This window comes from Lagenorhynchus albirostris, chromosome 21 (genome assembly GCF_949774975.1).
Source record: "Lagenorhynchus albirostris chromosome 21, mLagAlb1.1, whole genome shotgun sequence".
NCBI classification, from domain to species: domain Eukaryota; kingdom Metazoa; phylum Chordata; class Mammalia; order Artiodactyla; family Delphinidae; genus Lagenorhynchus; species Lagenorhynchus albirostris.
In genome coordinates this window covers 21,073,900-21,088,206 of record NC_083115.1, presented here as the reverse complement: position 1 = coordinate 21,088,206, position 14,307 = coordinate 21,073,900, and the positions used below count along the sequence as shown (strand labels likewise).

Here is a 14,307-nt window from a genome sequence, read left to right as displayed (position 1 = left end):
ATATTTACAAGAAGTCCTAAGGCATAAGAGATGGGTGTGTAGGGTTGTGGGGGGAATGAATTTCATTTATCTGATGATACCTAACACATCACTCCAAAATTTTTTGGTTTAAAACTTGAGTCATTTTTTTGTTTACTCCTCTGGAATTTCGGCAGGACTTGTGGGGACAGCTCATCTCTGCTCCATGGGATATCAGCTGGGGTGACTCAACTGGGATTGGAAAATCCACTCCCAATATGGCTTACTCAATGGCTGTCTTCTGGGTGCTCAGTTGGAGCTATTGGCTAGACCCTCGGTTCTCCTCCGTGTTGCCTTGCACAAGTCTAGGCTGGGCATCTCACCACACAGCGGCTGGGTTTTGAGAGGAAGAGGGACAGTTCTAATATGCAAATACTTATCCGGCCTTGGCTTGCTGCATGCTACTAATATCCCGTTGGCCAAAGCTAGTCACGTGGTCAAGTCCAGGGTCAATGTGGAGACCACACAAGGGTCTGAATACTGAATAGCAGCCTGGTTCACTGGAGCCCAAAGTGACAGCCTACTGTGGAAAACTGGCCGGAGAGTCACACACAAAGAGCACACCCTGTCCTGCCTTCAGGTACTCACAGAGAAGAAACCTTTTGAATAGTAGTAACGTTTTACTGCACATCCCAGTGGGTAGATGTGGGGGACAGTCGTTTGCCTGCTTATGCCATTATGTCCTAGATGTGACGGCAGCATCAGAAAAGGGTAACCACAAGGTGGTCCAGCTAAGGCTGGAGCCCAGGAAAGGGCATTTTGCACCCTGATACCAGCTAACTTCTTGCTCTCAATTCTGCAGTCAAGTCAAGCTAGTGACATGTTTCAACTGTTCCAGGCTGTTTTCTTACTTGACTTGTATAAAGCATTAAGGCGACTTGCGGTATGTCCTCAGGCAAATCCCTCGCCTAGGTCTGTTTCGTTTTCCTCACTTCTCAAACAAGGGAGCTGGATTCAGTGATCTCTGCAGTTCCTGCCAATTGTTATATTTTACTGTATAACATTATAGTTATCCTATGATGTTATATCAACAATGAAAATGTGTTACTTTTTTGACAAGCATGTTCCTTACACTAGTTGAAGTCAGTAAAGCTAATTGATAACTAAATAGTGAATCTGAACTTTCTCCAGGCTTATCAATTTGTTCCCTAACAGATTCTGACCACGTAAAGTGGAGCAGCATGTGTTAGCTCCTGGCCGGCTCCAAGGCCAAGCTCTTTCTCTGCTGTGAAACTTGGTCTCTTTGATCAAAAGGTTAATTTCTGCATTATTTGTCTTACAAAGTTGCTAAGAAGATAAAGTGAGATAAGAGAAGTGAAAGTGCTTAGCTTTGATTAGGGACTGAGTTTTTTTTCTGTCCCTCTAACCGATTCTGACAGCCATGAATCAGGCTTTGGTTTTTTAAAAAAAAAATAGAGGAATTCGCTCTCTGTTAGATATTCATTAACCTCTAGAGCCCTGCCCACATCAATGGGCGAGGGCTTGATTCTTTCAACTTTCTCTGTTGCTAAATCTGTGACCCTCTTAATAAAACCCAAGGGACTGTACAGAAGAAGAAAAAACAAGACATTTTTAAGAAACAATTTAAAATACCTCTTGCTGAGATTGTGATTTTTTTCATTTGCCCTTCTTAGAATGTACCAAGGAGAAAAGAAGGTGTTTTTTTTTTAAACTTTAGTTTCACTTTCCAGATTGCAGCAAACTTCCTCACTTCCCAGATGAAAACGACTGGATTTGAACTAATGAAAAAAGGAACGGTCAGCTGCCATCAGAGTAAGTGAAGGTGCGTATTTTAAATTCTTCCTGGGATAGGATCTCTCATGTTGGGTACAGCTAGAATGCTTGTTGGCTTTAGCATTCTTTGATCTTTCTTGGGTCTGGTGCTTGAGATCGAGTCGGAATCATTCAACATGGAGAGTAGAAAAAGAGGAGAGAATATAGGTGTGAGGAGACTTGTATCACAACTCAGAAGACAAGGAACAGCAACAGTTTCTCATTAACATGATAAAACGTTTTATGCAGTATTTTTTTTTTTCCTTTGTAGTGTTCTGTAACTGGGAAAGCACATTAGGGATGCGATGGAAATCATCGGGCAATAGCCTTTTTTTAAAATCACATCTTTGTCTTAAGGATGCAGAGCCCTGTGAGCTTTAAAGAGTTTATCTCCTCTCAGTTTTCTTGGCTGGAGAGGAGACAGGGGCTGGCATTTTATAACGTGCTTGACAAGGAGAAAACACTTCAGGTATTCCTAGGAGTAAGAAAATGGCTTTCTCTGGCCTCATAAAGGAAAACGGAAGAAGATGAGACATGGAAAGATCTTCAGATGTGTAGGAAGGTCAGAAATGAGCAAACACGGGCTGGTCGGCCTCGGGTGGTACTGGTTTCAGGAAGTTGGCTCCCAACCTTACAGTAGGATTATGTGTTAGTGCGTGTCTGCAGGTAGATGCGCCTGCATAAACTTAGGGGAAAAAATATTGTGAATTTACAAACCAAACTGTACAAGCCAAACTGCAAATAATGATTAAGCACCCTGGCGGCAGACGCCAGGTCCCAAACATGATGCAATATTGTCTTTTACTTGGACAAAGAAATGTGTAGTCCTCGGTTTTCCAAAATTGCAAGGCCCAGTGAATCTACTTTTCATCTCTTTTTAACTTCCTTTGTTTCTGTTACGTCTCATGAAACATCAACTCTTCACTCTAATTTCATTCTCTCGCTTTTTTTGTTTGTTTTACTGTAGCACATTCTAGAATAACTTTTTCATGCCGATTGTCTACTTATAAACTTACTGAGTCTGTGCACATCTCAAAACGCTTCTTCCCCTTATCTTTAATTGTTCAGCCTCATATGAAATGTGGGGTTCAAAATTATTCCCCCTGCACGTTTTGAAAGCTTAGCACTATTGTTTTCTAGTGGCTTATGTTGCTGATGGAAAGTTTTGTGGAATCAGGATCTCTTTCCCCTGGAAGTAATTGAGCATATGTTCTCCTTAAAAGGTTTTAGGATTTTTCTGGTGGATGATCACTATTCTGACGTTTCAAAAGAGTCTGTGTCTTTTTCCTTTTTCACTCATCCTGCCTGGCATTTGGTGAGTCTCTTCCATCAGGTGAAGTGTATCTCATATCTGGGAATGTCTTTCAGTCCTTACATGTTTTGTAAATGGCTTAATCCTTCTCAGTAATTCTTACTTCTAGCTACAGCCCTTCCAGAAGAGTTAAATGTCACCTAGGCAAAGGAGGGGAATATATTTCGGGGACTATGCCTGTGAGTTGGTAAATAGAGGTAGTGCCCTTATGGTACTGGAAAGAGTTTTCAGAATGGGCTTTAGAACTATAAAGAACAATAGATTAACAATAGGTTGTAACAATAGATTGTTACAATCTAATTGTAACAGTAGATGAAATGAAATTTTAAACTAACTAAGGAAAAACGTGAAGAGGATGAGGAAATAGTATAATTAAGTTCCTCATCTTTTCGGTAGGAAGAATCTACTTAAGGTCCAGAAATGAAGAAGTAGAAACACAAGCATATTATTTAGGTTTGTGGAAGTGACCATGAGAATTAAAAGTAGAAACAGTCAAGAGGTTTACCTTGGAACGTTGCAGCTGGGGTGGAGGTGAAAAGCGAGAAGCGAGTTTGTTTTTTGATCCTTTTTTGTGCTGATTGAATTATTTCCATTTGATGTATTACTTGTATAATACGTACTTGTATATCATAAATGTTACGAGTAATGAGATCACATTTGTTACATATATTACATATATAGTCACATTTGTTACATATATTGCAAGTAATAAACCAATGTATATGGAAGCGCATGTTATTAATGCTGCCCATTACTTTGCTGTTTTTCTTTTATAAGGCAGAATCATGAGCAGGGATTTGCTTTATCGTATCTACTCCTTTTTGGGACTGTTGCCCTTCTGGATACTGTGTACATCTTCTACCAACAAATGTACTGTTAGACATGAAATAGCTGACTGCAGTCATCTGAAGTTGACTCAAATACCTGATGACCTCCCAACAAACATAACAGTGTTGAATCTTACCCATAATCAACTCAGAAGATTACCACCTGCCAATTTTACAAGATATAGCCAACTTACTATCTTGGATGGAGGATTTAACACCATCTCAAAGCTGGAGCCAGAACTGTGCCAAAGTCTCCCTTTGTTGGAAATTTTGAACCTCCAACACAATGAGCTATCTCAGCTTTCTGATAAAACCTTTATCTTCTGCATGAATTTGACTGAACTCCATCTAATGTCCAACTCAATCCAGAAAATTCAAAGTAATCCCTTTAAAAGCCTGAAGGTAAGATGGAAATGAATATTTCCATGTAAGAAATGAAAAATATGTTATTGAATATTGTTTTCAAGTCATTTGTGCATCTTTAGACTTCATGTCTAAATATCAAGGTGAAGAATAAGAAATCTGATCTACCCAAATGGGTAGGAGGGCTCCACACACAAATATGGCCATTATGATTGGAAATATTTTCAAGAGAGCAAATACTGTAATTTTAAAGAACTCTCCTCTCTTGCATCCTTCCACTAGAAATAGAACTTAGATTCAAGAGGTAGAGACCAGAGAGGAATCAGCATATCCCATGAAGAATGGCAAATAAACTCTCCACACTGCTGATTTAGTACCTGCAATAATGAAAACATATGTCGAGTCCAAATTCTAATTTAAATAAAATTAACAATTTGAGGCATGATAAAGCCAACTGTTCAGCTAAAAATTACATACTTTTGATTTAAGAAATCTTCTACAGTATTGCTTTTCAGTAGCTACCACCTTTTTCTTGTCAGTACTTTGCTTGAATTTAAATCTGTGAAAAAATATGCTGGTGTCTTTAAATCTGAGGCAATTATTAAGTGCTTTTCTTATATCAAAGCTATTTTCAGAACTCTGTTTTCTTCATTTTGTGGGCTTATAAAAAACTGAGCATTCCTCGACCTCAAATACCAAGAATAATATATAAATTTAAATATTCTTAGAGACATTTATAAAATGATTTGCTTGCTAGCTAGGGATTTGAAATTCTTTCTTGTGCCCTCTTAGATTCTGATGTAGATGAAATGATGTCTTTGGGCACAAAGACCTCAAAATCCGGTTAATTGCCGGCAAAATGTTATTCTTATTTTTAAAACATAAATAGAAGTCTTAAGCTCTTTGATAGACATTACATAAGATATTGCCCTAACATGTATCAGTTTTTCCTTACATTTTACCTGAGTGGAAGTTTACATGTTCAAAGGTAGCACAAAGTGACAAAACATCCTACAGCACAGACAAAACAAAATAATAATATTCTGTACTAGTCATGATGCAAAATTTACATAACTACAGATCTTTCTCAACATGAAAATCTTTTAAAAATTTCATGAACAGCAACATTCTCCTCATGCTTCTTAAGAAAATATTTCTTCATCATTTTTTTTGTTGTTTAGTTTCAAGGTTGATGCATGACACTATGTTTGATAAGCCACATGAATATTTCTTACATCATAAAGAAATGCTTATTATAAATAAATAAGTAAATAAAAATGCTTATTATGAATATTCCTTACATCACGAATAAGTAAGCTGAAGTCATTTTATTTTGGTAAGAGAAATAAAGTGATTCTTTGAATTAAGAAATTAGTCTTTGGGGCTTCCCTGGTGGCGCAGTGGTTGAGAATCCGCTTGCCGATGCAGGGGACATGGGTTCGTGCCCCGGTCCGGGAAGATCCCACATGCCGCGGAGCGGCTGGGCCCGTGAACCATGGCCGCTGAGCCTACGCATCCGGAGCCTGTGCCCCACAACGGGAGAGGCCACAACAGTGAGAGGCCCGCGTACTGCAAAAAAAAAAAAAAAAAAAAAAAAGAAATTAGTCTTTGTAGCAATGGTATTTTCGATCACAACCAAGATTTTTTTATTACTCCTACTGTCAGTTTTCTATAGAATAATAAAGATGTGACATTTTGCTGTCCAGTTATTTCTAAGATTCATGTACATTTAAAATAACTATTTTTTCATGGCAAGACTGTAACTTACATACATATTTTTTCCCCTCAGAATTTAATCAAATTAGACCTAGCTCATAATGGTTTATCATCTACTAAATTAGGAACTCAGCTGCAACTGGAAAACCTCCAAGAGCTTCTACTATCAAATAATAAAATTTCTGCACTAAGACGTGAAGAACTTGATTTCCTTGGCAACTCTTCTTTAAAAAGATTAGAGTTGTCATCAAATCAAATAAAAGAGGTAAGATAAAAAATTTTGTGTTGTACTTTTAAGTGTGGGCAGTCCCTAATTGTGTCACGTGGGTAAGAATCTAAAGGTAGAGATGGAGAAAGAGGTGATAACCTTTGTCACATCTTCTAGAAATCCTTCACACTTACTGCTTAGGGCCATTGATGTCATCCTCGCAAGAAAGGGAGTTTGGTAGCAATTTGGAGCTGGAGCTCTGCTGTCAAACAGAAGTGGGTTAAAATCCATGATCCATTACAGACCAGGACTTTGGCCTTGGGGACTTAACCTCTCTGGGTCTAGTTTCCTTGCCTGTAAAGTGGAAATAATACTATCTCTTGTGCAAAATCCCTGGAAGAATTAAAATAGTATGATGGTTAAGAGCACAGGCTTTAGAGTTGGGTTAGCTGACTCCCTATGTGGCCTTTGTCTGTTAATAACTGTGCAATCGGGCAAGTTATTCAAGTTCTCTCTGCTTCAGTTCTCTAGTTTTAAAATTGGTATAATAATAACACTTCCCCATAGGCTTATGTGGCAAAGAATTTAGCACAGTGCCTGGCATTATAGGTAATGCTCGATAAACAATAACTAGCATTATATTTTTACAAGCACCTTCCTATATAATGGAGTAAACCTAACCTTCTCTTTTTGGGTCTGTGATCTTCAATTTATTCATTAGTTTTGCATACAGGTGTGTCTGTATTTTATTCCTTTACAAGCCAAGAATAAGAATATTTGGAATCCTAAACAAAACCAGATTTTTAAAGCTATATTAATTTTCAGATTAAAAAATAGACTGTGAATGAAATTATCCTGAAATAATAATTAAATATTTTATGCAAGCTACTCAGGTTCATTTTTGAACAGCATTTTTTTGTTGTTTAGAACATTTATTGTAGAAATATATAAATAAATGTAAAATATATAAGTAATGAGGAGAAAAATAAAAATTATCCAAAAGCTCATAGTCTCAGGACAACCAATGTTAACATTTGGGTATGTTTGTCTCCAGCTTTTCTCCATGTAATAAAAGAAAAAACAACAGCACCTGAAATTCATAGAGTACTTAACTGTGTGGCCAACACTGTGACAAGTTCTTTTTTAATACCATTTTGTCTAGTCCTGTAACCAACTTACGCTTATCATCGTTTTACACAAGAGTAAATTGAGATGAAGAAAGATTAAGGAACCTGTCCATAGCCTCACAGGTGATGGACTGGTGACAGAGCTGGGTTTCTGGCAGTGTTAGACCAGGGCCCCACGCTCTTAGCAGCTGTGCTGTGCTGCCTCTCTGAGAATGATGGTGTATCCTGCCTTTTAAAAGTAATATCATAACATGAATATCCTCCATGTCATTAAGAAGTATTCACAAGCTTAATTTTAGTGACTGCAAAATAATCCTATCCTATAGATTTACCATAATTAATCTAATCATTTCCTGCTTTGTATATTTACTCACTTTCTTCCACATTTCTCTCATGTCATCCATTGGCCCTAACATCTCACAAGTGACACAGTAGAAATCAGAGCCTCTTTGCTCTCCCAGGACACTTGACCTCTATCCTCTTTGGATCCCCTCCCTCTTGCCTCTTGCTCTCTTGCTCCAGCGCTGAGTCTCATAGCAGCCAAGGCTTCTAGTGAGGGACTGGGGGGCAGAGCGGAAGGGAGCTGGAAACACGGTAATGAAATAGTCAGGAGAAAACCTTGGTGGGAAGACAGAGAGGATCGCTGGAGCTCAGAGTCATAGAAAGGAAAATGCATGTCAGTGTTTCATAGTAAAATCCACCCATTCGTTCCAGAATGTTCACTGAGAGCAGTGGTCACGAAGAGGGAAACAGGATCTGCCCCAGAGGTGACTTTACAAATAGGTTATTAATTACAGTAACTCAGTGTGATGTAATTACAGTAACTCAGTGTGTTAGTAATTACAGTAACTCAGTGCGATGAAGTAAAAGTACCAGGAGACTTAACTCAGCCTGGGAGATCAGGGAAGACCCTCTGAAGAAGTGGCAGCTAAGCTGATACACGGATGCTGAGTTACCAGTGACCAGGGGAGGCAAGGGCTGGAGCGGGAGGTGGGTGATGGTACAGAGGAAGGAGCTGGGAGACAGAGGGATGGAGAGAAAACCCGGAGAAGGTGGTGAAAGAGGAAAGGGGATTGAGTAGAGAATATGCCTGCTTTTCAAGGGTCACACAGACTCTTTGTGTTTTGGTTATTAACCTCTTTTTCCGTCCCACTCTTAGTTCTCTCCAGGGTGTTTTCATGCAATTGGAAAATTATTTGGCTTCTCTCTGAACAATGCCAAACTGAGCCCCAGTCTCATAGAAGAGCTCTGCTTGGAATTATCAAACACAAGCATTCAGAATCTGTCCCTGAGCAACAACCAGCTGTACACAACCAGCAACACGACTTTTGCTGGGCTGAAGCAGACAAATCTCACAGTGCTCGACCTTTCCCATAACAGCCTAAGTGTGATTGGTAATGATTCCTTTGCGTGGCTTCCACATCTAGAATACCTCTTTCTGGAGTATAATAATATACAACATCTGTCTTCTCGCTCTTTTTATGGGCTTTCCAACGTGAGATACCTGAATTTGAGACGATCTTTTACTAAACAAAGCATTTCCCTGGCTTCACTTCCCAAGATTGATGATTTTTCCTTTCAGTGGCTAAAAGTTTTGGAGTATCTCAATATGGAAGATAACACCTTTCCAGGCATAAAAAGCAATACTTTCACGGGATTGACAAGGCTGAGATGTTTAAGTCTATCCAACTCCTTCTCAAGTTTGCAAACTTTAACAAATGAAACGTTTTCATCACTTGCTGGTTCTCCTCTGCTCATACTCAACCTAACCAAAAATAAAATCTCAAAAATAGAGAGTGGTACTTTTTCTTGGTTGGGCCACCTAAATGTACTTGACCTTGGCCTTAATGAAATTGGGCAAGAACTCACAGGCCAGGAATGGAGAGGTCTAGAAAATATTATTGAAATCTACCTTTCCTACAACAAATACCTAGAGCTGACTAGCAACTCTTTTGCCTTGGTTCCAAGCCTTCAACGACTGATGCTCCGAAGGGTGGCCCTTAAAAATGTGAATAGCTCCCCTTCACCTTTTCACCCTCTTCCTAACCTGACCATTCTGGATCTAAGCAACAACAACATAGCCAACATAAATGATGAACTGTTGAAGGGTCTTGAGAAACTAGAAATTCTGGATTTGCAGCATAACAACTTAGCTCGCCTCTGGAAGCATGCAAACCCTGGCGGTCCTATTCATTTTCTGAAGGGTCTTTCTCACCTCCACATCCTTAACTTAGAGTCTAACGGCTTTGATGAGGTCCCAGCAGAAGTCTTCAAGGACTTACGTGAATTGAAGAGCATCGATTTAGGATTGAATAATTTAAATATCCTTACACCATCTGTCTTTGATAATCAAGTGTCGCTAAAGTCATTAAGCCTTCAGAAGAATCTCATAACATCTGTTGAAAAGAACGTTTTTGGGCCAGCATTCAAGAACCTGAGTAATTTAGATATGAGCTTTAATCCATTCGATTGTACATGTGAAAGCATTGCCTGGTTTGTTACTTGGATTAATAATACCCATACCAACATCTCTGAACTATCAAGCCGTTACCTCTGCAACACTCCACCTCAATATCATGGTTTCCCAGTGATGCTTTTTGATATATCACCCTGCAAAGACAGTGCCCCATTTGAACTCCTTTTCATGATAAATACCAGTATCCTATTGATTTTTATCCTTATTGTACTCCTCATCCATTTTGAAGGCTGGAAGATATCTTTTTATTGGAATGTTTCAGTGCATCGAGTTCTTGGTTTCAAAGAAATAGACAGACAGCCAGAACAGTTTGAATATGCGGCATATATAATTCATGCCTATAAGGATAGGGATTGGGTCTGGGAACACTTCTCCCCAATGGAAGAAGAAGATCATACACTCAGATTTTGTCTGGAAGAAAGGGATTTTGACGCAGGTGTCCTTGAACTTGAAGCAATTGTTAATAGCATCAGAAGGAGCAGAAAAATTATTTTTGTTATAACACAGAATCTACTGAAAGATCCATTATGCAAAAGGTAGGTGAACACTCTGAAATATATTCTCGTTTTTAAATTGAGCTTTTAAATATTACTAACATTATTACTCACAACTCAAAGTATTTTAAAAATAAAATTAAGAAGAAACGTAACCTGATTTTTAGTGACAGATTAAAGTTAATTACAAGGGAAATGTTAATTTTAGAGCTTTGGGCTGTTAAAAACTGTATATTGATATATACCTTAATTCAGTTATTTTTTTTAACTTAGATTCAAGGTGCACCACGCAGTTCAGCAAGCTATTGAACAAAATCTGGATTCCATTATATTGATCTTTCTTGAGGATATTCCGGATTATAAACTGAATCATGCGCTCTGTTTGCGAAGAGGGATGTTTAAATCGCACTGCATCTTGAACTGGCCGGTTCAGAAAGAACGGGTAAATGCCTTTCATCATAAATTGCAAGTAGCACTTGGTTCCAGAAATTCAGTACATTAAATTTATTTAAAGACTAAATTAAAGGAGTAACTTTCCTAATTTAAAAAAGGCCCATGGTAAACTTACGTTTTACTTGACAAGAATGTAAATCTGTTCATTCATATTTATAAATAAGAATACCACAAGTATCTCTCTTCTATGGAGATATATCTCCCTATTTCAGGCCCTTCATTACCAATCGAGTTAATTTTACCCAAAATGAACAGGTAAGAATATCCTTTACTAATGAATACACGGTTGGGTTACTGAGGCCTATCAAACAAAGTTTTCAAGTATTCCTCATTTAAAGAAAAGTTAGAGGTATATGAGTGTCTGTGATCATTATATTTGGGTTTTTTTTTCTGGATGCACTCAGAATAAAATATAACTTTTATGGGTACCATGCTGCTTCAATTGTGAAAGAGTGAAATATACAGCCATATTTTTAAAAGCTGAATTACAGCAGTTTTTCAACTGAAAAGCATTGTATTTTAGTGGCGCCTGTCACAGTGTTGATTTTGTTAAATGTTAAATACCATTTCAATATACATACCCAGGACAGAAAACGTTTGCACTTCATTTCGATTACTTAATAAATAAATATTTTAATAAATACTTATGGTTCCTGATATTTGGAATTCTGCTATATGAGGCATCAGAAGACACTATTCTTTTACTTAGAAGTATTGCAGGAAGGCTTATTTCCTAAAGGTTAATTCGTAGATTGGCTTTGTGGAAACAAAATACTGTCTTCCCCTGGTCACAGACTCAGGACATGGCCCTGGCCAAATCACGTGGTTCCACTGGGATTTTTTCGACAGCTTGATCTTGAAAATTACAGTGATAAACAAAATCTTAACTATTCCCAAATCATTACTGATGATGATCCTGGTATAATACCTTTCCATCGAGTATATTATTATACCATAAAAAAGTATGCTGTGTGTAAATTAGTCCTTATGATTATTTTAAGTTTTATTTTCATTTTACAATAAAAAGAGTCTGATTATTGGAAATAGACATGAATAGCTTTTTAAAACCTTTATAGTTCTGGTATTCAAATATAAAGGAGAGTTGAAATGATCATGTTGAGATAATTTCTATACTTGAAGCATGCATTTGTCTGCTGAATTTAGGGAGCATTTGAGATGTCACACTTTGGAACTTTGATTTAAATAATTCCGTATTCTCAAGGCTAAGTTCACATAATCCTAAAAAAACGTAATACCCGCTGTACTGCCGGTTCTGAAGGACTCTACAACAACATGAATATACGGAGAACTCATTTTCAGTCTCTTATTATACACCACCCTCACACTTGAGACATGTGTTTTATAGTTTTTTTGGTTAAGATTTATTTTCTAACTGTGAAATAATCCTGTTTTATTTTGGCATCATAAAATAAAAATCACAACTAGTTTTTTCTTGATGCACTTTGTATGTTATCTATCAATATTCTCAACCTCACTGAAATATTTTTAAATCTATTATTATTATTATGAATTTATCAATATATTGTCGGTTCGTGGAAAGCAGAGCAGGAAGTAATTTTGCTTTCTTTCTCTGGTTTATTTGTTTATGAGGTAGTTGATTACATGCGCACAATTTAAATTGAGCTCATATGTCATTTTTTTAGAAGTTGCTTAATATTTATGAGGTTAGGCTATACAAGGGGTGGCCTGTTTAACTGAATATAATTAAAACTAGTAAAAGGCATAAGCCTTGACTTGTGTTTGACCCACACAGGAAGCAGCATCCTAAACTCTGCAGGCTATCCCCTCTAATTGTTCTCAGGAGAAGTCCATCTCCCTTGGGTTCAAGACAAAGGGAGTGCAGAAAATGATGTTTATCTGACCTATTTGATTTACACACGTGAACTGACTTGTCTGAATTCTCTCAGGATGTCATCATGTAATCGGTTCACCCCAACTCCTTCCCGTTTTCACTTTTAAAACAAAATCCAGCTGAATCAACAACATGGAGTTTGAAATAAATCTAGGAATTTAGATTTTACCTAAAAATGACACCTTTTAGGCTGTAATAAGAAGTAGATGCAATCAATCTGTTAGTGAGTAGGGGGGTTTTCAATGCCATTTATTTAACAATGTTTACTTTTCCCAATGTCTACCTTAGACTATTTGTAGAAGGGTCTCAGTAGTAAGTGATGGTGATCATGAGAAAATGTAAAGATTTCCAACTCGAGAGCTCAAAATACATTTCTTACGATCTATAGAGACAGTGGGCATCAGAGATCTTTTGGGGGTGACGAAAATGTTATAAAATTGGATTATGGTAATGATTTCACAGCTATGTAAATTTACTAAAAATCGTTGAATCATACACTTAAAACAGGTGAATTTTTGGTACAAAATTATATATTAATTATATATTAATAAAGCTGTCAAAAAATTGTATTCATTGAGGAGCTAGCTACATGTGCCTAGCCTTGTGCTAACTAAGCAGTACGGAGTATGATTTGATATGAAATGTATTGTAGGAAATGGGGCAGTAGGAGCTAGGGTGGGAAGGAATTCTTGGGGATAGACCTGGACAAGGAAGGCTCCGTGGAAGAAGGTCAGACCTTTCAAAGGCGGGTAGGATTTTGGTGAGGGAGAAGGAAGATGGAAAGGAGGGAGGGAGACATGAGTCGGTGTTGGGAGACAGTGGAGATACTGTGGAGGATGGAACCAGAGGGCGTGGCAGAGGAGTTTAGATTCAACGGGTTAGGTAGTTTGAAATTGTAACGTTATAGGTTTCTATTGGCAAAACCAGAAATTATAATAAAATTCCCTCTTGGGGTCTGTTACTTAGATTTATGTGACACCTGGTTGAATAGAGGAGCATAACTTATAATTTCACAGTCCAAACAGCCAGGCTTACTTTCACATAATAGAAGGGGATTTGAAGTGTTTTTTTCCCCAATAAATATATAAATCTATATTAAAATAGCAAAGCATGACAATCGATTGATCATTAGTTACTAATTACACCAGGTGATATGTTAGCCATTCTTAGCTCTTGCAACTAAGCTTTGATCCATCTTCCTGTCCAAGGAAGAAACTGGTTCTGTTATGTGACTTCCCCCCCCCACCCCCAGTTTAACAAACAACCATGAGGGAGGAGTCGTGGCACTTTTCAATGGTGGAACTTTTCCAGTTCTGTGTGAGAATTTCTGGGAAACCTGTTTTGAATTCTTAGCTTGCTTTTATCTTAAGTCAGTTCCCCAGGAAACAGACTCCAAGATGGAGATTAACTGAAGCAGGTTAGGGGAGGGCTCTGATTTACAAGGGAGTGAAATAAGTTGGATTGGGAAGAGAGAGAATGATGAGCTTTGAGTCAATTGCAATTGCAGCTGAGGCCTTAGTGGACCCCATGGGGAGCTCTGGAGTGGGAATGGCCCTACAGAGTTGACGCAAATCTAGGCATAGGGGCTAGACTGCTATACCCTCACGTCAACCAGTCATTGGATGCAGACAGCCCCAGGAAGGAAGTATGACTTGAGCAAAAAGATT

At 37.9% G+C, this 14,307-nt stretch overlaps 1 protein-coding gene across 3 annotated transcripts; it reads left to right on the top strand.

Annotated features, from left to right (window-relative positions):
* The first annotated feature begins 1,701 nt into the window (after window positions 1–1,701).
* On the top strand, window positions 1,702–11,806 carry TLR3 (toll like receptor 3). 3 transcript variants are annotated; one of them, XM_060136251.1, is made up of 5 exons: window positions 1,702–1,801; window positions 3,885–4,332; window positions 6,083–6,274; window positions 8,504–10,356; window positions 10,588–11,806. In XM_060136251.1, exons 2-5 carry the CDS (start codon window positions 3,889–3,891, stop codon window positions 10,814–10,816), a joined length of 2,718 nt encoding a protein of 905 aa, XP_059992234.1. In that variant the 5' UTR covers window positions 1,702–1,801; window positions 3,885–3,888; the 3' UTR covers window positions 10,817–11,806. The 3 variants fall into 3 exon arrangements, with proteins under 3 accessions (XP_059992234.1, XP_059992233.1, XP_059992232.1); XM_060136250.1 differs by having other exon boundaries at window positions 1,710–1,801; window positions 3,881–4,332; XM_060136249.1 differs by having other exon boundaries at window positions 1,722–1,791; window positions 3,881–4,332.
* The last annotated feature ends 2,501 nt before the right edge of the window (window positions 11,807–14,307 follow it).

What these genes read in the sequence shown, in the direction of transcription:
- TLR3 (XM_060136249.1), top strand. Translation starts at nt 1,737, where the DNA reads ATGAAAACGACTGGATTTGAACTAATGAAAAAAGGAACGGTCAGCTGC. An exon ending in AACGGTCAGCTGCCATCAGA is followed by an intron (nt 1,792 to 3,880) that starts GTAAGTGAAGGT and finishes TTCTTTTATAAG; the next exon opens with GCAGAATCATGAGCAGGGAT. An exon ending in CATCAAATCAAATAAAAGAG is followed by an intron (nt 6,275 to 8,503) that starts GTAAGATAAAAA and finishes TCCCACTCTTAG; the next exon opens with TTCTCTCCAGGGTGTTTTCA.